Here is a 27508-nt window from a genome sequence, read left to right as displayed (position 1 = left end):
TTCTTTACTTCATATCATGCGTTCCTCTCTCCCCTCCCCTTCAAAGCTTGTTCCCTCACCCCTCCCACAGGTGTGGCCTTTCCAGATTCCTGGCTCCTAGCGATGCTCCACGTCTCTGGCAGAGTGGGTGCCATCTGCTGGGCCACAGTTACCTTACTTGGTGTGATATTTCCAGTTCCATCAATTTTCTGCAAATGTCATTACTTCACTTTTCCTTACAGCTGAATATACTTCCCCTGTGTATATGCTCCGTATTGTCATTCCCCATTATCTGCTGATGGACACCTAGGCCGAGTCCACTTCCCAACTATCGTACATAGAGCAGCAGGGAACACAGATGTGCAGACATCTCCATGAAAACGACACGGAGTCTTTTGGGTGTGTGCCTGGGGCTGGTATGATGAAAATCCACACTGATTTCCGTAGCTTCTGCATCAAGTTACATTCCTACCAACTGTGAGTAAGAATTTCCTTCTCCCACATCCTCACAGCATCTGCTGTTGCTTTTCTTAATTTCTGACTTGGGTGAGGTAGAATCTCAAAAGTAGTATTAACTACATTTCTCTTATGGTTACTGTGTGCGCATACCAGACACAGTCTCATCCACACACATACATGCATGTACACACACACTCATACATACACACTACACACACCTGCATGTGCATACACACTCATATATACACACCACATACACGTACACACTCACACACATACTCATTTATATACACACACATTCTTACATACACACACTCATATATACATATACACACATATTCATTTGTACATACACACATACACATATTCATATACAATACACATACACATGCACACTCATACATACTCACATGCATACTCACACATAAATACATACATACACACATACATATACACACTCATACCACATATAATCACTCACACACTCACACATACACTCAAACACACAGTCACACACACATAATCACACATACACACATTCATATACATACACATTCATACACATATACAATATATACTCATAAACACACACCCATACACTACTAATGCACACAAACACAAGTATACATACATACACATAGCACAGACACACACCAGACATACACACATAAACATACTCATACATGTATACACTATACACACTCATACACACAAACATACATATACACATATACACACATCAGAGACATACATATACCACACACACACAGACACACACACCCTCATACATATCTACACATACATACTCATACACACTCATATACACACACATACATCACACTCACTCATACACACACATACACACATACCACACAAACATGCATATTCATACTCACAATTCACATACAAAGAAAGAAAAGAAAGAAAGAAAACAAAAAGGGGAATGGAGAGTATCAAATGAACGATATTAGCAACTACACAGGGCCTACATGGTCAGACCTGTAAACACCCTCACAGACATTCAAAAGTCAACTTTACTGATCCAATAAAACTGATGGTTAAGATTAGCCAATGAGATAGGATCCTGCTTCTGTTGGACGCAGAATGTTGATGAGGCTACAAGAACGTTCCTACCTGGGTCCCAGGCCTTTACATAGTGTCTAGAACGCTGTCCTAGAGAATTCCCTGACTACTACAGAATGTCCCAGCCTACCCCCACAGCCTGTAAAGACCCCTCACCATCTAGATAGCGTCAGGCATGGCAGAGCGTCACAGATGAGTGTGAGTGCCCCTCCTTCATTGTGGTTCACAAAGAGGTGGGGGTGGGCCCTGTGCATGGGCTTCTGTTGATGAGGAAGGTTGGCCAGGAGTCGGTGGTGCATACCTTTGGTCCCTGCACTCAGAGGCAGGGGTAGGCGGGTCTCTGTGAGTTCAAGGCCAGGCTGGTCTGCAGAATAAGTTCCATGACAGCTAGTGCTACAAAGAGAAACCCTGTTTATAAATCAATCAATCAATCAATCAATCAATCAATCAATAGCAGGCTAAGGAATAAAGAGTTCTAAGCTTACACCTGGCCTTCCTCATTCTCATGGAGGTATGTTTGCCAAGGAAGGAGGATAAACATATTTGCTCAGATTAATCTTATTAGCTTGGTCTGTATATGTAAATATTTGGAAACTGTGTATGAACCTCGTTTGCACTAGTACCTTGAGTGACAAGGACAGTGTTAGCAAGGAACATATATCTATGGCTCACTATGTGGACGGTTTTGCCAGTGCACAGTGAGAAATGGCCTTTCAGGACACAGAGATTTGTGTTCACTTCATCACGAATAAACTAAATCTCTTCCTGTTTTGTGGCTGTTTGTAATTTTTTTTTTCTCTCTCACCAAGGCTATTTTCAGTTTCTAGAAGCTCTTTGCCAGGAAGGTTAACTCTTTGTGGTCAGTGTTACGGACATTTCTCCCAGGTTGCCATGTGTCTTCTAACATTGGGAAACATCTCCCACCTTAAACCTGTCTTCATATGATGATTACATTTGCTTATTTCCCTTTTAAATGGCAGAAACCCGAGAAACTTAAATACATTATTGAGGTACAGTTAACAAACATGATAGGAAAGTTCATAAAATCAATGTAAACAGTTTTAAGAATAATTATAAGGTAAGCACCTGTTGCCTCCACCAAGGAACCCTGCCAACCTGACACCCCCCCCAGTGCCTGACATCTCCCCAGTGCCTGACCCCCATAGTACCTGACCCCCCCCAGCACCTGACATCCTTCACCCCCCAGCGCCTGACATCCCCCCAAGTGCCTGACATACCCCCAGCGCCTGACCCCCACAGTGCCTGACCCCCCCAGCACCTGACATCCCCCCAGCACCTGACATCCTCCCCCCCCCCAGTGTCTGACATCCCCCCCAGTGCCTGAAACCTTCCTCTCCAGCCCTACCCCTACTCAGTGAGGCCCTTCCCTTTCTCTCCACACCCCCTGACTTCTGTGATGAGCATCCTAGCCCTCTTTTGTCCTATAGCACACACATTAGATGTTGCAGGCCCTTCGGCCATCTACCCCAGCACTTTTCTTTGCTCTTGAAGCTCATAAATTGCTGCAGAGTACCCAGCCCCCAAGCAAGGACACAAATCTGAATTTCATGCCACAAAACAGTCTTCTTTTGATTTCTCTCAAGCTGTTTTAAAATGCAGAGACACTTGTAGCTCACAGGGTAACCAGATACTGGGATTCAGCCCAGGGACTCCAGCTTGCGATTCTGCTCCCTTCAGTCTCTAAACAGCTCGCCTGAGTTTGAGATCCTCTAATACAGATTGGGTGTTCCTTATCGTTACCGTCTGGGGCCAGAAGCTTCTTAGACCTCGTAGGTTTATTTGTTTTATATTCTGGGATCCCTGTATCTATAGTTCAGCATCTTTACGTTCCGTCATTTGTGTTTCATATATACCTAGCCACTCAGCCTGAAGCTAATTATACATTTTTAGACATTTTTAGGCATGAGGGAAAGTTCCATGATGTGGAATTTCCCAATTCAATTTCCATGCAAATAATAAAGATTTTTAGAATTCTGTCATTTCAGATACAGAATTTTTATACTGAGAATACTCAGTCTGTATATGGAATAGTGTGTGTGTGTGTGTGTGTGTGCGTGTGTGAGAGTGTGTGTGAGTGTATGTGTGTGTGCGTGTGTGTTCTTGTGTGCATGTGTGTATGTGTGTGTGTGTGTGTGCGCACACTCGTGAGTGCTCTGCCATCCTCCCTCCCTCGTCAGTATCTTTGTGAGCATCCTCCTCCTCTGTACTGCAGCAGAGTTTGGGGGTCTTATGGATGTTGCTCGTGCTGGATGTAAACTTTCCCATTACTGGAATGTCTCACCTGCTCAATGTACCTGGCTTCACATGGTGGGTAGCTTCAGCTCTTTCTCAGGAAATTTGTACTGACTTCTGCTGCTACAGAGAGGGAGGAGCCATTCTATCCTCTTTTCACGTTTGCCGTGCTCACGGGTCAACTTTTCACATGTTTAATCGTCTTTGGTGAGGTACTTGTTCAGATCTTTTACCCATTTGGTTGAGTGGGCTGCCTTTTGAAAAGGACTTTTATATATTACATATTACATATTTATTCAGTGTGTGTGTGTGTATGTGTGTGTGTACCTTAAACTACACCGTGTGTGGAGGTCAGAGTTTTGTCCAGTCTGTGGATTGTCAGTTTCTTGGTGAAAAAAGGCTCTCATTAGCCCATTTTAACTGTTCACCTCAAGGTCTTGGCCTAGTCTAGCATTTTTGGCAGCTTACTTGAAACTTCTTTTACAATTGTAAGTTTCTAAGGACTTACTTTATTTGTAGTCACTAATTTCCAATCATCATAAAATCTGTCTCTTTCTCCTTCCTCTCTTCCACTCTCTTTCCTTTTCTTCTTTTTAAGATTGATCTGGGGAGGGTTCTGATACACCCTTAGAAGCTCCAGTGAATTCCAGAAGAGTGCTAGGTGCACTGTAGCCTGAAAGTCCAAAGCTGGGCAGTGCCAGCATAAAGCTGATATTTAATGTCATGAGTGGGGTGGTAGGGTGCAATAGGGGGTGAGCATGGGGGTGAGATAGGGGGTGAGCATGGGGGTGTGATGGGGGTGAGCATGGGGGTGTGATAGGGTGAGCATGGGGGTGTGATGGGGTGAGCATGGGGGGTGTGATGGGGTAAGCATGGGGGTGTGATGGGGTGAGCATGGGGCTGTGATGGGGTAAGCATGGGGGTGCGATGGGGGTGAGCATGGATAGTTGGGAGATGAGGCAAGGATGCCACTTTAGATACTGTTTCTTAGGATGGATTGTGGGCTAGGAGTGCCTAAAGGGGCAGCCGGGGAAGAAAGAGGCAAAGGGAGAGAAGCCAGGTAAAGAATCATCCTGGGGAAGGGCAGCTGGGTCTGAAGAAGCTCCGCAGGAGAACAAGGGACTGAGATGGGAACAGCGCTTTGGCCCAGAACCGTATGAGCAGCTGTGGTGGTTTTAGGAGAGGAGAGTGTAACTGCGTGTGAGTGCAGTGTAAGTGCATGCACACGTATGTTTCCAGAACTTTCCTGTTCTGGCCACCAGTGACTCTGCTATGTCTTCCGGGTTCCCTTTAACAACTTGTCCCTGAGCTGTGCACCCAGCCTGGGGTAAGAGGGGGTCAGTGTTTTGGAATCAATGGGAGCTTTCTATTTGGGGGTGGGGGTTTGAAACACTGAAACTTCCAAAGCTGCACCGTAGAGATCCTTGCTAACAGTGGTGTTACATGCCGCTGGTGTTCAGGAGCTACTGGGTCTCTGTGTTTGGCTCATGCTATCACATTGACTCCATGAGTTGGCTATTATTTTTCCGAGTTTACAGGTGAATAATCCTGTGGGGAGAAGTTTCTGAGATGTTCCATTTGATATTTTTTAAAAAAAATCATTTTACTGTAAATTTTCAGAATCTTTTTACCTGAAATTTCATGATTCTCCATTTCTGTTGTTCTCATAGAAAGGGCCAAATAAAACACCTGTAGCCTCCATCTGCCTGACCAGCTTGGTGACCATGGCCTTTGTCCTTGTGGGTCAGGTGAATGTTCTGGCGCCCATTGTCACCGTCAACTTCATGCTGACCTACATCGCAGTGGACTACTCCTACTTCGCCCTCTGCATGGCCTACTGCGGCCTCGCCCGGTCCCCCGAGCCCGTGCCCAGACCTCTGCGCTGCTCGGAGCACCCGCTCCAGGACCAGGCTCCCAGCTGCGGCTCCGACGCCCCTGACAAAGGCCTCTCTGAGGGCACCCTGCTAGAGTTCACCAAGGACGTGGGTCAGCTCCTCCAGCCAATTGGGCGGCTGGAGAGTCAGCTTCGGTCAAGAGAAGGTTACCACGTCCCAAAGAGCCAGAAGCGCAAATGTAAGAAGGGTGCCAAGGAAACCCTACAAGATAGTTTCCTCTTGGACCCCGAGTCTCCTTTGCCCTTTTCTACGGGGGCCACTGAGAGGTTGTCCGTTGCCTCCTGCGGAGAGCAAGAGTCCTATCAGAACCAGGAGACTCCTAAGAGTGAATCACATGATCAACTTGTCCCTGATCTGTGTACCCAGCCTAGAGTGAACGGAGAAGGTAAGCGCTTTGGAATGATATCGGGGGAGGGGCTCCTATTTTGGGGTGCTCACCAGTTGATTCACCTACCCAGATATTACAACCCAGGTTTCAGGATTTTTGTTAATTTGAATATTTATATTTCAAAATGTTGAAATTTAGGTGCCAGTTAAATTATTTCCAATTCTACCCTGTTATATATACACTGGCTAATTTTAGACAGAAATTTCTACGTGCTGTGCGTTAGAGCTGAGAGCTACAGTGAGAAATTGAGTATCATTTTCCTTTTGCTCCAAGTTCAGCTGAAGCATGACCACTGTGAATCAGACTGAGTTAACCTTGGACAAGGCCGCTCTTCCTGCTGGCTCAGGAGCTCACCCGGTTTGTCAGCAGAAGAGAGCTCTCCTAAACCAGGCACCGTAGGATGACGGGATGGTAGTTAAAGAAGTCTAGCTTTTCTTAAATCTACAAGCTCAAAAGTCACAAAGAAAGCCATTATAGAACACAAGAATCCAGAGAGAAAGAGGAAACACCATCTTTGAGGACCTGCCATATCCTAGGTGATTTATAACTTGCTATAATCTGGATTTGGAATGTCACCTAATAGCCCATGCTAAATGCATGGCCCCAGAATGGCACTATTGGGAGGTAGTGGACCTTTAAGAGGAGGAGCCTAATGGGAGATCTTTAGGCCATTGCAATTGTGCTCGTTTAGGGGGGTTGGGGCTGCTGGTGCTCTCTCTGCCCTCTCTTGCTCAGTGGAATCAACCAATCATGGACCGGCACCTCCAAGACTGTGGACCAGAATAGACCATTTTGCTTTAAATTTTTTTGTCACTCTGACAACATGCTTGACAAAAAAAAACTTCAGGGGGGAAAGAATTTATTTGGGCACACTCTTACATCGATTTCTGTCCACACTCGTGCACCTCCATCACCTCAAGCCTGCAGCAAGGGTGAAGCATCACAGGAGAAAGACATAGTGGGGGAGGGAGAAGGGGCTTACCTAGTGGCATTCAGGAGGCAGAGGAGGAAAACATGAAAGGATCAGAGACCTAGTAACACAGCTCCTCCAATCAGGACCCACCTCCTAAGAGCCCATTCGCGACGGTCTCATCAATGATTTAATTGATCCAGTCACCTCCCAGTAGCTCTCCGAGGCTGGGGCCAAGCCCTCAGCACATAAGTCACAGAAACTGACTCACACACGTCTATTTATTTCATGTAGTCTAGTAGGTACCAGAATCTTCCAGTTTACACTAAAGACTTGCAGTGGCGTCCCAGAGAAGTTTGAGCAGATTCTTTGCGTGGCTTGGTATCGCCTCCAGGTGACTGTGCAGTCGGTGACTAGGCACTTCTTTGTATTTCCTCAGATAGGCATGGGCAGGGGATGAGACGGAGGCCATAGAAAGAGATGTCTACAAACGCGCACTGTGTGTTCTCCTCCCAACTAAGTTCCCTTCTTCTAACTGTAGAGCAGTTAGGAGTATTATTAAAATGTAATGCATTATGATGGTGGTGGTGATGATGATGATGATGATGATGACGACGACAACATGATGGTCTTTTGGGGCAGGTTTTCTCTGTGTTGCTCTGGCTGTCCTGGAACTCATTCTGTAGACCAGGTTGGCCTTGAACTCACAAAGATCTGCCTGCTTCTGCCTCCCCAGTGCTGGGACTAAAGGCGTCACCATCACCACCCAGCTGCATTATTTTATTTTTATCAACATTATAAATTTATATTTTAAGAGGCCAAATGGCATTTAAAATGTTAAGAACAATGGTCCCCATCCTTCCAAACTATCCTCCCTTTACTACCCCCAATCCCACCCCCAAAACAAAACCCAAAAACTCAGCTAAAATACTGCCTCTCCTGTTAGCCTTTTGGCGATTAAACATTATCTGTATTGCTTTTTTGTTTGTGTTTTGTTCTATGAGACAGAGTCTCACTGTGTCCCCCTGGCTAGCCTAGAACTTATAGACAAGGCTGGCCTCACACTCACAAAAATCCCTTGCATCTGCTCTGAGGTTGCTTGGGATACATGTTGTGTGCTATCATGCCTGGCAGATGACAGATGATCTCTTATCAGATCTAGGAAACAAGACATTTCTCAGCTATGGTAATATAGTGAGCTTTCGTCCCTTGATGTTTTTGCCTGCCCATCACTGAATGTCCTTTCTGCATTGAGGAATTTCCAACATTGTGAATCTTGGGGGCAGGCAGAGGAAGCCCTTCACACTCAAACTATGGCTGTCAACTATACTTAGTGTTATGGCATTTCCTGAAGCCAGACTTCAGGCGTAAGGCCAAGGCTATGTCAACCAGACAAACCCTCCTTAGACTTAGAACGGGGAACTAGACACTTAAGAAATGAGGTCACCAGGGAACTCTCTGGAAGTTTTCTGGAAGGTGAAGGACAGTGCCTGCAGCAGCTGTCTTCCCAGGCACTGCTGTAACATGGAGCCCTCGCATGTTAGCCTGGCTAAAGAATCCCAACCTCACTCTCCAGCCTTTCTAGATATTCTCAAAGTTCCTTTAAAAAAAAAAAAAAACCAAAAAACACTGTAGTTAAAATGCACTCAATATATAATCACTATCGGAGTCATTTCTCGTATACATAAACACATTTATGTTTGAGTTAGACAGTTACTACCATTATCATCCCCTAACTTTCCTTCTGATAAAACTGAAGCTACATCCATTAAACAATAGTTCCTGTTCTCCTTCAGTGAGCTCACGTTCTCCTGTTGGAGAAAATAGCCTGCTGAGCCTGTATCCTCAGTGTTGGAATGATGACTGTGCAGGCTAGACTTTTGTTCACTTGAGTCAGGTGACTTTTATCCCAGCACTCAGGAAGCAGAGGCAGGCAGACCTCTGAATAACAGCCTAGTCTACACAGTGGGTTTAAGACAGCCAGGTCTACACAGAAAAATTCTGTCACAAACAAACAAACAAGCAAACAGGTTTTTGTTGACACAGCTAAGTCTCTGAGAATAGGAAACCTCAGTGGAGAAAATGCCTCTAGCAGATTGTCCTGCAAACAAATTCATCCCACTCTTGGTAGAGCCTCCCTGGGTAGCTGATCCTGGGTTCTATAAAAAAAGCAGACTGAACAAGCCATGGGGAGCAAGCCAATAGTAAGCATCCCTCCATCATCTCTGCTTCAGTTCCTGCTTCCAGGTGCCTGTCTTGAGCTCCTGCCCTGATTTCCCTTCATAAGGAACAGTAAGCTGTAAGATGAATAAACCCTTTCCTCCCCAAGTTGCCTTTGGATCTGGCATTTATCACAGCAATAGAATGCTAACTAGAACGATGACTGATCTGGGTTTGTCATCTTTGAAGTTTTAGGACATTTTCTTCCTGCAGCCTTTTATTTCATCTGTTTATTTAGGAAATTCTCTGTTCTTTAGTTTGGGGACAGGATAGACGTGTTCAGGGGTGCTCATGACTTCAGGTATAAAGTTCTAAGATCCTTGTCTAAAACAAACTTTTGTAATGTACTACCACTGATTTCTCAATGCCTCTGGTTCCCTAAAGACAAGACGTTTCTATTTTCTCGGTTTTTGTTTGCTGTGTTTTGGGATCTCAGGGTTTTACTATAGAGCCAAGACTGTTTTTAGAATTATTGTGGGTCACTTAGACTCCTCAGTCCTAAGTGATTACAGTCATACACCACAATCCCCAATAAGTCCTTTCTATCTTTGGAGAGTTCTTTCTTTCTCCACTGTTCACATGTTAATATTGTGTATTTCTTTAATTCATGCCCCAACTTTCTTTTGCATTTAGTTAGTTCAGAGAAGACTTAAAACTACACAAGAAATGTCAGCTGTTTTTCCCGGGTACTACACACACAGACAGCCTAGCCAACTCTTCCTGATACTCCAGTGGTTGCTATTGTCACTGTTTATGTTTGTTCACCGAACTCATACCTGTTCCCTGGTATCCTTGATCATTTTCTGCAGCCCAGCCCTGTGCTCCCCACCCCAACCCTCATCTATCCTTGCTAAACAGTCCTCTGTTTTCTTTTCTTACCGTCTTGTTCTCCTTTCTGGAACACATCAAAAAATTATTTCCCAGTGTTGCTAGTGATTGTTTTTTCAGTTGCCTGCTGTGTCAGCCATAATGAATCTTGATTAGCAATACCAAGATCTCAAGACAGTAGCGATTTAAACTGCCTCCGACAAAAGGAGGTCAGCGGAGCAAGACAACCACAGCAAACCCTTGGTCCTGAGTGACTCCGACTCCTTTTTCCTATACCGCTCACATAGTGTCCCAAGGTGTGGCAGCTGGGGCCCTGCTATCACATTCTATCCAGGTGGAAAAGAAAGGAAAGGGAGAAACACAAGCCTCTGAGCAGAGCTGCACGGCCTTCCTGGAAAGCCCACTCTGCCGTGCTTTGTTCCCACGGTTGGCATTCAGTTGTGGGACTGATTATCATAAGCTGACAGATGGCTTTTTACCTGGTGTGTTGCATTATAAAATGACCCCTTGTCCCCTGCACCGGGAAGGCTACGGTAAGGCGCAAACCATCTGTCTGTGCACGCTGCACAGCTTTAGTCTCCAGGCACTCTGGTTGTAGCATGACTTGTTCAGTTCTTCATTTTGTTATCTTTATTCCAGTATCAACCTTTGTTCTCCATTTTATGAATATGCTGGCTTCTCTTGTGTCCTTGACATATATCATTACTCTTTCCCTGTCAAATCTTGCTAATTCATGTTTTCTCTAGATTTTTCTCTACTTTGGTGCTCCCACCCCATGCTTCCTTCTTCCTTCCTCTCCCTCCTCCCTCATTCCCCTTCCCTTTCTTCCTCCCCCCTCATTCTCCCTTCTCCTTCATTCCTCTCTTTCCTATCTCCTTCATCCCTCCCTCTCCCTCCTCCCTCCTTCCCCCTTTTCCCTCTCTCTCCTCCCTCTTTTCCTCTTTCCACCCTTCTTTCTTTTATTGTAAAAAATTTTTAAATTTTTTATATATTCTGATCAGTTTCCCCTTCCTTGTCTCCTCCAAGATCATCCCCTACCCACCTTCCCACCTTCTCTCTCTCTCTCTCTCTCTCTCTCTCTCTCTCTCTCTCTCTCTCTCTCTAAGATGTATGGCCCCTCCCCCAAAAAAACTAGAATAAAATCAAACAAACAAACAGGGTCGGGGAAGCAAAGAAAGAGCACCAGAAACATGTACATACATATGCACATACATATACACATACACACACATGTATGTGTGCATGCACATACATACACTCACAAACACACAACAAAAAACTGAAACCATAATAAGTAAACAAATGTCCAGACAAAGCATCATGAGACAAAACATGTCCCAAACTAGCACTGAGTCCATTTTGTTTTGGCCATCCACTGAAGGTCACGTTTGTGTACCCAGTGAAGTTCTATTGGAGAAGAAAATAAATTTTCCTTTGTAATTGACAACGCGTTGGAACATGTTCTACACAGTGGACTTATTCATGTTCAATGAGTTATATCAGTGTTGTCTTCGGCAGTAGAGCCTTGCCTTCAGTTTGTGGAAAACAACCAACAGCCTTTGCAATAGCCTGAGTTGTTAGGGAGTTTCCCTGGGGCCCCTTTGGCCAACAACTTAACTAAGTGTAACCCATTCCTGGAGCTGGAGATTTCAATCGGTGGTAAGAAAGGTCTTTGTCTTGCTTGTTATTTGGGTTATATTTAGATTTCTTTCGTATATGTATGTAATTTTAAAAGTTTCTACCTTAGCAGGTTTCCATATGACCCCTCAAATGGCTCTTAGAGTCAGTGCCTCTCCCCGGATCTCCTCCTTTACTTCTTTCTTCGCTCCCTCTCCACTTAATCCTTCCTTCCCAGTGTCTCTGTCCCCCACTTTCTCTCCATAACTATATCTTCTTTTCCCCCTACATTAGGGGTTCCTTGCACCCTGCTTAGTCTCTCACTCTACACCTCTGCCATTACATTGATAGTAACATGCCTATCAAAGACGTAAAAGCTAATATTCAATATATAAGAGGATGTACCATGTTTGTCCTTTTGGGTCTGGGTTACCTCTCTATGGATGAATCTGGCTTCATTCATGTACCTATGAATTTCATCTTTTACAGCTGAATAATATCCCATTGTGTAACTGTAACACATTTTCACTAACCCCTCATCTTTTGATAGACATCTAGGTTGTTTCCAGTCTCTGGTTATGATGACTGAGGCAGCAATGAACATGGGTGAACACGTTTGTCTATGTTAGAATAGGTCTTTTGGGTGTATATCCGAGAGTGGAAGAGCTGGATCTTGAGGTAGATCTATTCCCAGCTTCCTGATAGTGGCTATGCAATTTTGTATTCCGACCAGCAATGGCTGAGTGCTCACCTCATCCACATCCCCTACAGCATGGCCTGTCATTTGTCTTACTGATGATGTAAGACATTATTACCCTTCTTACTGGTAAGATGGAATCTCAAAGTAGTTTTGATTTGCATTTCCTTGGTGATGCAGAACGTTGACCATTTTAAAAAGTGTTTCTCAAACACTTTGTGTTTTATCTTTGAAAATTCTCTATTTAGTTCTGTACGCCGTTTTGAACTGGGTTGTTTTCTTGGTGTACATCTTTTTTTTAGTTCTTTATATATTTTAGATATTAACCTATTAGGTGTATAATTGGTAAAGACCTTTTGCCATTTCCTGGCCTGCAACTTTGAATGCTGGTGTCCTTTGTCATATAGAATCTTTTCAGTTTTATGAGGTCCTGTCTGTTAATTGTTGGTCTTAGTGCCTGTGCTATTGGTGTTCCACTCAGAAAGTCTTCCCCTGTGCCAGTGAGTTTAAGACTAGTCCCTGCTCTCTCCTATAAGGTCTTATGTTAATGTCTTCAGTCCATTTGGTGTTGAGTTTTGTGCAAGGTGATAAATATTAACTTATCTGCATTCTTCTACATGCAAACATCCAATTTGACCAGCACCTGTATTTAAAATGATGTATTTATTTCCTACTATGTATTTTTGGCTTCTTTGTCAAAAATCACATATCTATAGGATCTTTAATTTGATTCCATTGATCAGCATGTCTGTTCTGTGCCAATACTATGCAAGTCTTTATTACAGTACCTCTGTAGTACAACTTGAGATTGGGGATAGTGAGACATCCAGTTCTTTGATTACTCAGGACTGTTTTAGCTAGTGTGTGTGTGTGTGTGTGTGTGTGTGTGTCTTATATGAAGCTGAAGATTATCCTTTCAATTTCTGTGAAGAATTGTGTTGTATTTTTGGTGGGGATGGCTTTCAACTTTTGGTCGGATGGCCATGGTATTATATTAATCCTGCCATAGAGCTGAGTAAGCATGGGGGGATCTTTCCTCTTCTGATATCTTCAATTTCTTTCTTCGGTGTCCTAAAGTGTTTATCATATAGTCTTTCACTTGTTTGGTTAAAATTGCCCAAGATAATAATCTCTCTCTCTCTCTCTCCATCTATCTATCTATCTATCTATCTATCTATCTATCTATCTATATCTATCTATCTATCTATCTATCTATCTATATATCTATATATGGCTATTGTAAAATGTATTACTTTTCTCATTTCTTTCTGTCTGCTTATCATCTGTGTATAGGAAGGCTACTAATTTTTGTGTGTTAATTTTGTATCTTGCTACTTTCTGAATGTGTTAATTAGCTGTAGAAGTTTCTGGTAGAATATTTTAGGATCAGTTGTATATACTATCATATCATCTGCAAATAAACATATTTGACTTCTTCCTTTCTACTTTGAATACACTTTGTCTTCTTCCATTGTTTTATTGCTAAGACTTCAAGCATATATTGAATAGATCAGGAGAGAATGGACAATCTTGTTCCTGATTTTCGTGGAAATGCATTGAGTTTCTCTCCATTTAATTTGATGTTGTCTATGGGCTTATTATAAATTGCCTTTATTATGTTGAGGTATGTCCCATGTAACCCTTGCTCTCTAGGACTTTTATTATAAAGGGGTGTTATATTTTGTCAAAGGTCTTTTCTGTATCTAATGAGATGATCATGTGGCTTTTGTCTTTCAGTTTGTTTATATGGTGAATTAAATTTATTGATTTCTATATGTTGAACCATCTCTGCATTTCTGGGATGAAGCTTTTTTAATCATGATAGATGATTTTTATGGGTTTTTGGATTCAGTATACAAGTATTTTATTGAGAATTTTTGCATCTATGTTCATAAGGGAAATTAGTCTATAATTCTCTTCCTTTGTTGGGTTTTTATGCGGTTTGGTTATCAAGGGAACTTTAAACTCATATAATGAATTGGCCGATTTTCCTTCTGTTTCTATTTTGCGGACTAATTTGAGAAGTATTGGAATTTGCATTCACTCTTCCTTAAAAGTCTGATAGGATTCTCTGTTAAAGCTATCTGTCTGTTTGTTTGTTGTTGTTGTGTTGTGATATTTTAATGAATGCTTCTCTGTAACTAGGGTTACAGGCCTATTTATGTGTTCCTGATTTAACTTTTGTGAGTGGTACATATTGAAAAGATTGTCAATTTCTTTTAGAGTTTCTGACTTGGTAGAGTACAGGTTTTAAAAGCATGTCCTTACGATTCTACGGTTGTCTCTGATGCCTGTTCTTATGTCCCCCCTTTCCTTTCTAATTTTGTTAATATGGGTAGCCTCTCCCCACCTTTTAGCTAATTTGGATAAGAGTTTGTGAATCTTACTGATTTTCTCAAAGAAAAAAATCTTTGAGATTTCTTCTGCTTCTATTTTATTGATTTCAGCCCTAAGTTTGATTGTTTCTTGCCGTCTACTTCTCTTAGTCGTTGTTTCTTCTTTCTGTTCTAGAGCTTTTAGATGTATTGCCAAGGCTATTATTAAATACCTGCATATCTTTTCATAGTTAGAACAGACATACACTTGGCTTTTTGTATCTATGATATACATCTGGACAATTAATCAAATTCAAATGAAAAGTATTTGGAGAAAAAAAGTGAAATTGCCACTGTCTTGTCTTGTTCTTTAGTCCTGTGATGACTTCATCTATGGTGAAATCAAACATTCTGATTCTTTTTAAAAATCTTAAGCACTAACCATACAGTTTAATAACTAGTTACATAACACTACATTGTTTTTAGGTACCATAACAAATGTAAGCATAATTTACCGTGTGAAAGAATATATAAATTCTGTGAAATATTGCATTTCATGTACGAGATGTGAATTTTGGTATCCACGGAGATCCTGAAACAAATTATTAGTGGATGACAATGGGTAGACGACTAGTCTGAGAGCATCTAAAAGACTTGAATGGAACAAAACTCATTGTTTGGAGCACCATATTACAGAATGGCTAGGAATAAGCTGGCTTCTTTGCTGGTCCAAATATGAACGGCTGAAGGCTTTCCCTGGGCATCTTTTTACTCCTTTTGGTTCTAATATGTCAGGGAAGGGAGACACAGATGGCAGCTTGTGTTCGGATATAAAGTGAAACAAGGGAGTTGGCAAGTCTTACTATGGAAGGCATAAACCTTCTCTGTTGTTCCGCTGTGCTGAGCCTAGACACCCTGGGTAGGTTTGTTCAGAGGAAGAGCACCTCAAACAGAGGATTGCAAAAGAAGAAGTTCATCCTTAGCTTGCCAGGCAGAAGAGAGGGTCTTAGCATGCAGAGCATATAGAGACAGACCTGCCACCAGCTCCTGTCCCTGGTCAGCCCATAAGACCACTCCTGACCTAAACTCTGCTGAGGCTCTCTGATGGCTGGCTCCCATCAGCACCGTCTGTGGGGCCCAGAGCTAACCTTTTCTGCTCCACATAGGCTGTCTTCAGTGTTACTTCTCCTCCCCGGGCTTACCTTCATCTCCACCCTCTGTCCTCTGTTTCTGGGGTTACACTTGTTCCAGTGCCTTTTCGTCTTCTGTGGTGAGTTTTCGAGTTAACTTTTTTTTTTTTTTTTTTTTTTTTTTTTACATTCTTCTGTTATCAAAGACCAACCTACAAGAGCTGGTCCTCGTGGGTCCTGGGGATTTAACTCAGGTCATCGGGTTGGCAGAAAGTGACCTTACCTGCTGAGCCATCTCACTGGGCCAGTCTGTGATTTTTTAATGAATGAAGTGGGCACAATCCAGCTGCCCAGTCTTAGCAATGCCAGGGCTCTGGCTGGCTGTTCCCTGTGCCTCCCTCCTTGCTACTTTTTCCTTGGCCCAGCCACTCCTCATTCACTATTGGACTTTTGCCAAGTCTCCAAGCTGTCCTGCTCTCGTCTCCCATGCCCCCCCCCCTTGCTCTGCCCATAGAGCAGCCTTTCTCTCTCGCTTAGAAGTCTCTGTGGGCTCCCATCCCTTCTGTCAGAAGTGCCGTATGCTCAGCTCTTCAGCCCTGTTCTCATCTTTCTCTACTCCTCAGCCCCCGAGCTCGGAACATTGCAGCTGAGCCTAAGCGAGGGCCCCAAATCCTTCCTGTTCCTCTCTATACCCTGTGCTGTTCCCTCAGACTGCCTCAGCTCCTCCTTTCTCTATTTGGAGAACTCTGACGTTTCAATCCCATCTGGCTTTAAAAAGACGTTCGCTGTTTGTGAGAACTTAAAGAATTCTTCCAGTACGGAACCAAAACATTTGATTCCTGGTAGGCACCTAGGCTCTTATGGGGTGGCAGACATTTCTATAGGGTCTGCTTACAATCAGGTTCAGGCCTGTTCGTCTGCTTGTTTTAAGGAAAATAACCGTCCATCTCCTTCCTCTGCCTTGATGCTTCTCTGGGTCACACACTGGTCCTCTTCACCCACATACCCATCACAATGTCTGGGGGATGCAGCAGACATTTGGTAAGGTTTAGTTAAATGGATGAGCAATTGAACAAATGTTGCCCCAAAACTTGAAACACTGATCAATAAAATAGGCAAGAAGAGTTAAACTGTTGAACAAATGTAGTCTTTAAAAAGTCAAATGCTGTCAAATGGTATGAATCAGAAGCAAGTATTCTTGACAGCATGGGTCAAAAATAACTTGGGCTGTATTTTATACCTTACATACACATGGAGTCTTTATTTATACCAGCTGGGCAAGAGAGATATTTCTGACTATCATCATCAAAGCAAAAAAGGAGCTGATTAAATAGAAATAAAAAAAGTTTGTACAATACAGGATCACAGAAGGGAACAATTACCCTGCCAAACACAACTGATAAAAGCGCACCTTCTAAAGCACACTACTTTTAAAAACAGGAAGGTCAGACTCCAGATTCTTCTAAGAGGTCGGGGGACACAGTTTACATTGGAAAAACCCAGTGCCCACATTCATTCATGTCCATTTAGCAGCGTTTTATCCTGAAGGATATATTGCCAGGACCTAAAAGTAGCAGTCCTGTTGAATGTGTCCTATGAGACTCCACAGAGGTTGTCTTTGATAGGAACCATTCCATCCCTAAGCCCTGAGACAGACATTTGTTATTAGCTTTTTATGGATGATAAGGCTGAAGCTTGGAGAAGTGGGACACTTCAGGAAGTCAGGCAGTCAGACTTTGGGCACAGATTTGTCTGATTTTATGTATATGAGTACACAGTCACTGTCTTCAGACACACCAGAAGAGGGCATCCGATCCCATTAAAGATGGTTGTGAGCCACCATGTGGTTGCTGGGAATTGAACTCAGGACCTCTGGAAGAGCAGTCAGTGCTCTTAACTGCTGAGCCATCTCTCCAGCCTTGTTTTTTCTGACTTCAAAAGCACAATGTAAAGTACCAGAGAGATGGCTCATGGTTAAGAGAGGACCTGGGTTCCCAGCACCCACATGGCTGCTGACCAACACCTGAAACTCTTGCTTTAGGGGATCCAGTGCATCTTCAGGCATTTGCATGCTTGTGGTACACACAAATGCATGCACACATGCACCTATATTTTAAAAAATACATTAAAATGCACAGTATAAAACTGTGCTACTTGCTGAGGGTTCTTGTTGTGACCTAGACTCTAGTACTAATTAAATGAAGACAACCTAAATCACCTTTTAGATGTCATTACAGTTGTGTGTGGTGGCCCACAGCTGTAACCCCAGCAAGCGGGAGGTTGAGGCAGGAAGATTCGTAGGAGCTTGAAGCTTGCCTGAGCTACATAGTGAGTTTCAGGCTAGCCTGGGCTACACAATTAGATGCTGTCTTAAACAAACAAAAACGTGTTTATTAAGTCATTAGTAATTTAAATAAAAGGTATAGTTCTGATGATCAGATACAATTTACTATAAGCAATATCAGATAATCCATTCTCGCCCTCCCCCTTGTTTTTACCTGTGGGTTTTCTTTTTAGGACAGGGTTCTTGGCTGTTCTGGAACTCACTCTGTAGATCAGGCTGGCCTAAAACTTATAGATGTGCCTGCCTCTGCCTCCCAAGTGCTCGGATTAAAGGCATGCGCCATCACCCAACTTCTTGGACCTTATGGTTTAAGTTCTTCATCAAATTCAAGAACATGTTGGCTATTATTTTATGTGCTGTCTTTGGTGCTGTGTTTCTCCCTAAAAATCCTTTCCCATGTCTTTGGTCCCTGTCATCATCCCACAGATCACTGGGACTGTTCCTTTCTCTGTATGAGTTCTGCTCCTCCGTCCCTGAGGTTGTGGGTTCTCCATTTTCTGTTTCCTGTAAGTCTGTCTAGCAAGCTTTCATCCCATCGCTGGCCTCTAAGCTAGGAGTCTCACTCTCTCCTCCATGTGGTTTAGAGTCCCCTATTGATGGCTCTTGTTTTTAAGACCATTGTCATCACAGTCCCTATGGCCACTGATGCTCTGCCTGTTTTCAGAAGGAGTACTCTGAAGTCTGGTAAATCTAACGTGTAGGCCCACTCCCAGTTTCCCCAACTTGATTACTATTCTCTGTAAGAATGGGCTTTCTGTTCCTTTACCTGTCTTATAATCTTGAGCTGAAAGCCAGACAATGTATGTGATGTTTTATAGCAATTCTCAGCTCTGATAAAGTCTTATAAGTTTTTGTATGTTATATGTATCTTATACACTTTTGTTTGTCTTAGTAGAATATCTGGAGTTGAGCTGTGAAATGAATCTCCCCTGCAGTGTGTGTGGCTGACATCTTTAGTTGGCTTTTATATTTTAGTCTTAATTTTTACCTTTTGAAGCCTGCCCCTACCTTCCAGCCATAGACTTTGGCCATCTGCGGATGGACTTATGGGGGGTATTGGGAAACGTAATTAGTTTGGGACAGGACTCCCATCTCCCTTGGCTTCTTACATTTTTCTAGTCATTCAGGCCTTCCCTGTGAACACGGGAGCTGCCTGCAGTGTCTTTTATCCCCAGGCTCTCCCGCTGAACTTCTAGGCCACTGTTCAGCCAGGCTAAGTCTATATCCTCACTCTAGCGAAGTCAAGAAGTGATGGGTTACCCCATTTATTTCTACTCTGCTCCCCACATTTAGCTTGCAAAGTTAGCTTTTCTCCCCGATCCAAGTCATTTGTCCCAGCTTCAAGCAGGAAGGTCCAGCAATTGTTTTTGTTAGTTTTTAAATGTATTAAATTTATAAATTATTTAAATTTATTCTTTGCTAATTTCATGCATGCACATACGTCGTCTTGATCATATCTGGGAGTTTTCTGTTTGGTATTATTATTATTATTATTATTATTATTATTAGTAGTAGTAGTAGTAGTAGTAGTAGTAGTACTTGAGATTGAACTCAGGGCCCTGGTATCCAAGGAGAGTACTCTGCCACTGAACTCAGCATTACTTTTACCTTTATTCTATGTATGGGCACACTGTCACTGTCCTCAGACACACCAGAAGAGGGCATCAGATCCCATTACAAATGGTTGTGAGCCACCGTGTGGTTGATGGGAATTGAACTCAGGACCTCTGGAAGAGCAGTCAGTGCTCTAACCACTGAACTATCTCTCCAGCCCTTTTACCTTTTATTTTCAGACAGGGTCTTACTAAATTGCTCACGTTGTCTTCAGTCTTGCAATCCTTCTCCCTTGGTCTCCTGAGAATATGAGACTACATTCCTGTTATATACTTCCGGGCCCCACACTCCAGCAGCTTTTAAAAAATAAATATTTTCAATTACTTCCCCTATTTGGTAAGTTTCTGAAGCCCTGAGGTAGTTGTCTTTAAAACACACACACACACACACACAGAGGCATGCACACACACACACACATACACACACACAGAGGCATGCACACACACACACACACACACACACATACACACACACAGAGGCATGCACACACACACACACACACACACACACAGAGGCATGCACACACACACACATACACGTACACACATAGTTTTACACTTACTTTGAGGAGAAAGACTCACATTCTTCCTCTCACTATAGCTGGATGTCCCTCTGGTTCTCTGATCATGGAGAACAGCCTTTGAAGTGTTGACAAGAGTTAGAAAACAGTAAACTGACCTGGTTTAGGAAATCTGTTTGGGGAATTGTGTATCAAAAAAAAAAAACAACCTAAGCCAAACGGCAACCCAAAAACTGTGTTCCATTGTCATGGTGACATTGCTTGTATTGATGATAAATTAGAAAGAAATGTTCAGCATTTGCAAAGTGGTTAAGCAAATTGTAATATCAATATGATTGAAATATCATGTGGATTTTAAACATGAGTCTTCCCAGTGTAAAACTTTGGTCCCTACTTGCTGCTTAGTGCAGGGGCTCCAGCAACCTGGGCAGGGCAGACAGAGCTCTGGCAGGCCTTGTTCCCTTCTCTATCCCTTTGCTTAAACCGTTAGTTAGAGTCCCAAAGCCACCAAACTTCATTTTTCTTAATTTGTCCAATTCCTCCTCCTGAGGCTGACCTCTAAGGTCCGGTATCAAAGTATTGAAGTCCAGCAATCAGAGCCCCCTTTGGCTCACCTAATTAACATGTCTTATTAAAATTAAACAACTCATCCTAACTCGGGTTTCCCATTATACCTTTATACACTGCCATTTTCCTATGGGCCACATCTGTCTCTACTCTATCCAGAAGCGGTCCTTTGTGCCCCTCCCCCCTACAAATATCCCTTCCCTCTCTCCCTTGTTCCCTCCCTCTTCTCCCTTGACCTCTATCTCCTGTCTCTGTCTCTTATTGCCTGCCCTCTGTCCGTCTGTGGCAAATAAATCTCCTTTGTGCTGAGAATTTGGTTTTGAGGTGCCCTAAGTTGATACTGACCCTTCAGCCTAGGAGTCTGTGTTTATATATTCCGATAAGGATATGGTGGTGGGGTGTGGAGGTGCTTCTTAGTAGTAGAATGCTTGGTTGTCCTAACAAGTCCCTGAATTTGGTCTCCAGCCTCACAACAAGGAAGAGGAGAGAGAAGGGAGAGACAGGATGAATTTTCAGAGACGGTTTAGTGGAAATTTTAAGTTCTTAAATTTGTAACTTGAAAAAAAAAAAAAAAAACGGACACACTTGGGTTGCTTTCCCCATGCTTAAAATATTTGTATGCACATAAATTTTATGCACATCAAAGGCTGTAGACGCGCCACTAGATTTTAAACGATATGGTGCTGTTTATTGCTTTCCACAGCTTTGCTCACTTCTTGCTTTCCAACTGCAGGCTTGATAAAATATAGCTGCCTTCCTGGTTATTACTCCCTGGTATTGCTGCCACGGGGAACCATGCTCCTCCTCCTCAAGTACTTGGAACCCACCCCCCACTCCCTACATACACACCCTCACATACTTCCTATAGGAACAATACAGCTATGAAGTGTCCTGATAATCCCTTAGCAAGCCAAAGTGGTAGAAAATACATGGGACGCACCCAACCTACAGAACGCTGTCTCAGTGCCTCCGTGAAATGTCTGTTGTTCCCCTTCATGATCATGGGGCTGTATAACTCTGGTCCCCTGTATTACGGAATGAGGCATGATGATCGAAAGGACCCAAACTAAGTGCAGTTTCTCCTGAACGCACAACACTCCTGCGTCTTCGATGAGTAACTAAATATGTTGCACCATCTAGAGTCAGGCACGAATTATGTAATTGAGGTTGTACAAGATCAAGTGTTGAGAAAGAGGGAGCCTAACATCTGATAAGTCGCAGAGAGGCAGAAAGATACCTCCTTGGCCAATAGTGTTTCCTCTAAACCAAGAAAGCAGATGTGTTTCATTAAGCCTGGGATTAAAAAGAATGACTCATGCAATAACATGCTAAAATTACACATTGTAAGTCACAGCACTCATAACAGAAATTCTGCCAGGCATGGTGGCTTATACCTGAATCCCAGCACTCAGGGGGCTGAGGCAAGAGGATTCTGAGTTCCAGGCCAGCTTGACCTTCACAGCTATCTCAAAAGAAAAAAGATAGTAGAACCGTCATCCATTCAAACCAGTGGTTTGACAGGTTTTGTTTTAATCCACAGTTAGGAGATTATTAAGTATTTCTTAACTCACAAACTCTTAAATACCTGGAGGTTTTAAAAGGGCTATTTACATTCAAATACAGATGTGCAGAACTCTGAGTATTGTAACTTGTAAGCACATGGTGAAATGAAATGGATTTTGAGTCAATAATATGTCTTTTTGGGGTGACTGGCTTATTTGTTCAACCACACGTGTGGGGTGTCTCGTTCTGTTGAGCATTTTCAGTGCTGGAAGAAAATGCTCAGCAGATAAAGGAAGAGTTTTGGTGTCGACTTTTCATTCTTGGGTTGGGTGTGGAAATGCATGATCAGGAAACATACATTGCACTATAAATGAAAAATATGATAAAGAGTAAAAAAAAGAACAAATAATGGGATGTAGACTGGGGTCTCTATCGGTCACTTGACACATTGCTGAGGCAAGAATACCTCTGAAGAACAACTTAGGGGAGGAAGGGTTTGTTCTGGCTTACAGTTCAAGAGTCCACTGTGGAGGCAGGAGCTTGAAGAGGCACCCAGTCACGTCCATCCAGAGGCAGGAAGCAGAGAGTAGTGGGTGATGGTTCTCAGCTTTTGAATTTTCATGTGGTCTGGTATTCAAGCTCAAAGAATGTCACCATCCACTTTTAGGGTGCGTCTTCCTATGTCAATTAACCTAACCTTGATAATCCCTGCAGGCAAGTCTAGAAGCTTGTCTCCTAGAGAGTCTAGAGTCTGCCAAGTTGATAATGACCACTAATCATCTTCGGCAGGGAGGAAGGTGTGGCGTTTCACAGACATTTATCAGAAAAGATGGTGTTGGGAGGCAAATAGGCTTAGCTGCTCTAATGAAATAAAAACAGTCGTTTGCACACAATAGAAGGTTCTCACTTGCATTAACAATCTGAGAAGGCTATTCTACATCTGTGGGAGGTTTTCTTCAGGGAACTAGGCTCCTTTGAAGATCTGAAGACACAGGTCCCCTTAGACTATGCCTTGTCGATGTCACAGCTGAGCTACACATTCAGATTCCAGGCAGAGAAAGAACAGAAAAGTCACACAGACTCCCAAAGACATTGGCTCAGAAGTGACACTTCCCATGGCTGCTCTCCCTTGGTGAGATCTTAGTCATATGGTCACATAACTACAAGAACCCCTTAGCCATATGGTAGTTGTGATATCTGTCTACCACAGGACCCACTGCAGTAAGCAGATGAACAACAAAACGGTCTTAGACGAGAAAGGGAGCCACAGAGGTAGCAGAGGAGTGACCATATTCAGGATTAACTGGATGTACAGATGAAACAGGGGTAGAAGTGAGACAGAAGTCAGCAGAAATATTAGCTGCTTGTAGAAATCATATCATTCACTCAGTCTTCAGATTTGGAAAGACTAGATCTCATTTTTAGCCATGTTACGTTTAAATTGCTTAGCAGCCTACCCAGGGGAAGTATTGGCAAAGCAATTAGATATTAAAACTTAAGTTCAAAGGTGACCCAAACTTAGAGTTCTTAGCATATGGTTAGCATTTAAAGCACTGGACAAGACGAGCAGCTCTCTTAGAAGTAGGTGTATAGGAAAAAGGAAGGGTGCTGAGGACTGAACATGGAGGTGCTCCAGTAGTTTTGAAGGAGAGAGGGGAAATAACAAAGGAGACCAAGAAAGGATGAAGAGAAAAACAGGAAGGTGGGGCACACTGGAGAAGAGGGCATTTCAGGGAGATCTAATATAGTCAAACAGAATAAGTGAGGCTTGGATTAAATTCAGATCATTGGCAAGCTTGGTAAGAGTTCTTAGTGGAATCAGGTATCTCCAGGGTGGATTAGTGAAGCAGGTGTGATGATTCATGCCCTTAATCCCTGCACTTGGAGGCTGAGGCACGAGGATTGCAAGTTTGAGGCCACCCTGGTTACACAGCAAGACCTTGTCTCAAAAACAAAAAGTAAATTGAAAAGTATTGAAAACATAATGGGCTAGAGATACTGTCTTCATTTGGATTTTATTGCTGTGAAGAGACACCATGACTGAGACTACTTTTATGAAGAACAACATTTAATTGAGGCTGCCTTGCAAGTTCACAGGTTCATTATCATAATAGCAGAAAGTATGACAGTGTCCAGGACAGATATAGTGTTGAAAGAGCTGAAGTTCTACATGTTGATCCACAGACAACAAGAAGAGACTTGAATTTATGTGTATATGTGTGTGTACATATATTTGTATATATATATATATATTTGTGTGTATATATACATTTACATGTATATATATTTGTACATATATATACATATATATATATTTGTGTATGTGTTAGGTTACCTGTGATGAGAACCTTCAAGTGTAGTAAAAAGTATTTAATATCCCATCCCAGGACTTCTTCCCCACTTTAGACCAGGTATGCTCCCAGATGAAAGACACACACAGCCTTCACATTTTTAATTTGGGCTGCTCTTAACCCAATTGGGCAGCCCTCCGGGCCATGTTCTTTTGGACCTTAGCCCATAGTGGCTCTTCTTCTCCCTCTTACACATTCTTCTTCTATGACGGCTTCTTCCTGGTCCTTCCCTCCTCATAGTCCTCTTTCCAGGAAGTCCAAGAAACTTCGACCCCATTTCTATCATTTTTGCCAAGCTATTGGTTGTTGGCAACTTTATTTACCAACCAGAATTAATTTGGGGGCAAGGTCCCAGGGGCTACATGTAGACTCCAGATCTTGGTACCCACACTTAGCATGACAATAGACAGTAAAAGGCAAACCTCAACCCTCAAGTGTGGCTAAGGGAGGAGAAATTGGAGTGAGAGAAAAAAAAAAGATTGCTGGGGTGAAGTTTTCAAGGAGCTGAGTGTTGAGTGTATTATTATTTAAAAAGTTACCACTGCCAATGATGGAGTGCTGACAGAGAAAGATGTCAAACTACAAGCTGACATCAGAGAAGGGCAAGAGATAGATAACCAGGAAAATGCTAAAAGCTACACAAAGGGCAAAGTGTCAGACTTTCTGTTGCTGTTAGCAAATCCCCAAGGAAAGTGAGTTAAAGAGAAGGGTCAGTTGTTGTACTTTTTAGTGGTATCACTGAAGTGCCTTTCATTATTGTTGGATGTGATGCTTCTGGGCCGACGTGTTGTAGAATGTGGCAGTGGCGGGTACATGAAGATCAGGCTATTCACCTCATAAGGACAGTGAGCAGCGAGAGAAAGACAAGAAGGAACAGGGAACAACATATACCCTCAGAGGCACACCCCCACCCAAGTGACCTCCCTCCTCCACCCAAGACACTGTTCTTGGTTCTCTCACCTCCTAATAATGTCATCAAGTTATGGAATTATCAACGGTTAATCCACTTACGACATCATGGCTCTTGTGATCCAATTGCTTTCCCTGAAAATCCATCAGCAGGTAAGTGAGGCCCCAGTACATGAGCTTGTGAGGGACCTTTCATGTTCAACCATACTAGTCTGGTGTGAAGTAACGTGGTTAACCTGATATGCTTCAGAGGGGCTACCTCTGCTTCGATTTAGTTTGGCTTGGTTTTTTATTGTAAGACATAGTCTCTTTGGGTAGCCCAGGCAGGCCTAGAATTTTTCTTTAATCCTTGTGCCTTAGATTCTTTCGTTCTGCATCTACAGATTCTACTAGAGCAGCTGTACAGAGGGACGAGTTCTAAAAGGCATAGGGCCCAGAGAAAAGAGCAGACTTGCGCTCACATGCATAGCGATTGTCAGCTGTAAACTCAAGCCTCAAGACAAATATGGATCCTACAGATGCATGTACACCAGGGGGGATAGAAACGTATAGATAAGTAATTAAGAATGAACATGCATGTAACAGTAAGTTCTATGAAAGAAAGGAGACGGGAAAAAGGAAACATGACCTATGTACGTAATTAGGTTTGTATGGAAGGGAAGGACTTTTGCGAGGCAGTGATATGAGCTATGACTTGAAGGGTAGATGACAGGCAACCAGAGATATGGAATCTCTCGGATGTGGATCTCAGCAGGATTCCAGAGATCTCCTGCCCATCAGAAGCAGCCTGGGGAAAGGAGAAAACGGTTGATTGACACGGGACCAGGACATGGACAAAGAATGGCTGAGAGAGGAGCTAGTCTATTCATAGTGCTTTGGCTAAAGATGATATTTGATACTGGAAAGTAAAGAGTTAAAGGAGATGACATATTTCCTGAGCAGCTAGCTACGGAAGTTCAATGTCAAAATAAGGCACAAAACCACAGCAGAGTCTAGCATTCTCAGTTGTTTGGCTCACTGCACATGGTGCTCTTGGTGAGTAGACCACACTGTTAGACAATCTCTATGTATTTTCATGGTTAAAGTGGGTGTGTCTGGAATCATGTAAACTGAGAAGATGGAGCTAAATAAAACATGCAACTCTGAGAAGCTCCAGTGTCCCTGAAACCCCTGATGAAGGGGGTGAAGTGTGTATGTATTAGCTTCTGGTCATTATCCAAGACCAGGCTAAGCAAACCTAAGTTACCAGAAGTTAGATGTCAACACAAACTATCCTGTTATAGACAAAAGCCAGCCTGGTTCATCAGTTCCTGAGATCACACCAGGACCCAACACCATGTGTCCAGCTCTTCTGACCCTGTCCACCTGAAAGAGAGGAAAATCCAGATTTGGGGTTTCCCCAGCTGACAGATACAGACAAATGTGCAGTAGACAGGGGAGGCTTCCACTTCTACTCTGGCCTTTCTTTCTATTCTTTTCAGGTCTGTGTTGGTGTGAGGCCATAAGGTCCTTTGTGCTTTGTACTCTATGAGCAAACAGCATGAGCTAGCTCTAGGATAATTCACAGAATCAGGGGACGTGAGTTTGTAAAAATAAAAAAATTTTATTTGTTTATAAAAATAGAGCAAGGTAGGTAGTAAGTTGCTAATGAAGGATGTATCTAACTAGATTTGTTTGTTTGATTTTTAGATTTCTTTCTGAAATGCAGACTTCAGGAACAAGAGGTCCAGAGGAGACCAAGTGTTTTCTATGCTTGCATGTGTAACCCCTGGGTCTCCTTATTCGGGGTGAGTAATTTCATCTTGATCTCAGTGTCCCTAAGAACTCAGGGTGTGTTCTGTGTGTGATTTGGGGGAAGGAAATTATTAATTACCATTAACATGATTAAATTGCTTGCTTTATTGGAATTAAGGTGAGTCTGCCATG

General features: G+C 42.9%; 1 protein-coding gene across 1 annotated transcript in view; it reads left to right on the top strand.

Annotated features, from left to right (window-relative positions):
- The window catches only part of SLC12A8 (solute carrier family 12 member 8), a gene marked incomplete at its 5' end in the record, with an annotated part of 141088 nt that overhangs the window by 97633 nt on the left and 15947 nt on the right, over positions 1-27508 (top strand). The window contains 2 exons of the mRNA XM_080919665.1: positions 5445-6054; positions 27272-27369. Of these exons, the coding sequence (XP_080775791.1) occupies positions 5445-6054; positions 27272-27369 (708 nt within the window). The remainder of the gene's footprint in view (positions 1-5444; positions 6055-27271; positions 27370-27508) is intronic.

The sequence above is a fragment of the Micromys minutus genome, assembly GCF_963924665.1.
Source record: "Micromys minutus genome assembly, chromosome: 7".
Classification (NCBI taxonomy): Eukaryota; Metazoa; Chordata; class Mammalia; order Rodentia; family Muridae; genus Micromys; species Micromys minutus.
Note: the sequence above shows the minus strand (reverse complement) of the source record. Positions and strands in the feature narration are given on the sequence as shown.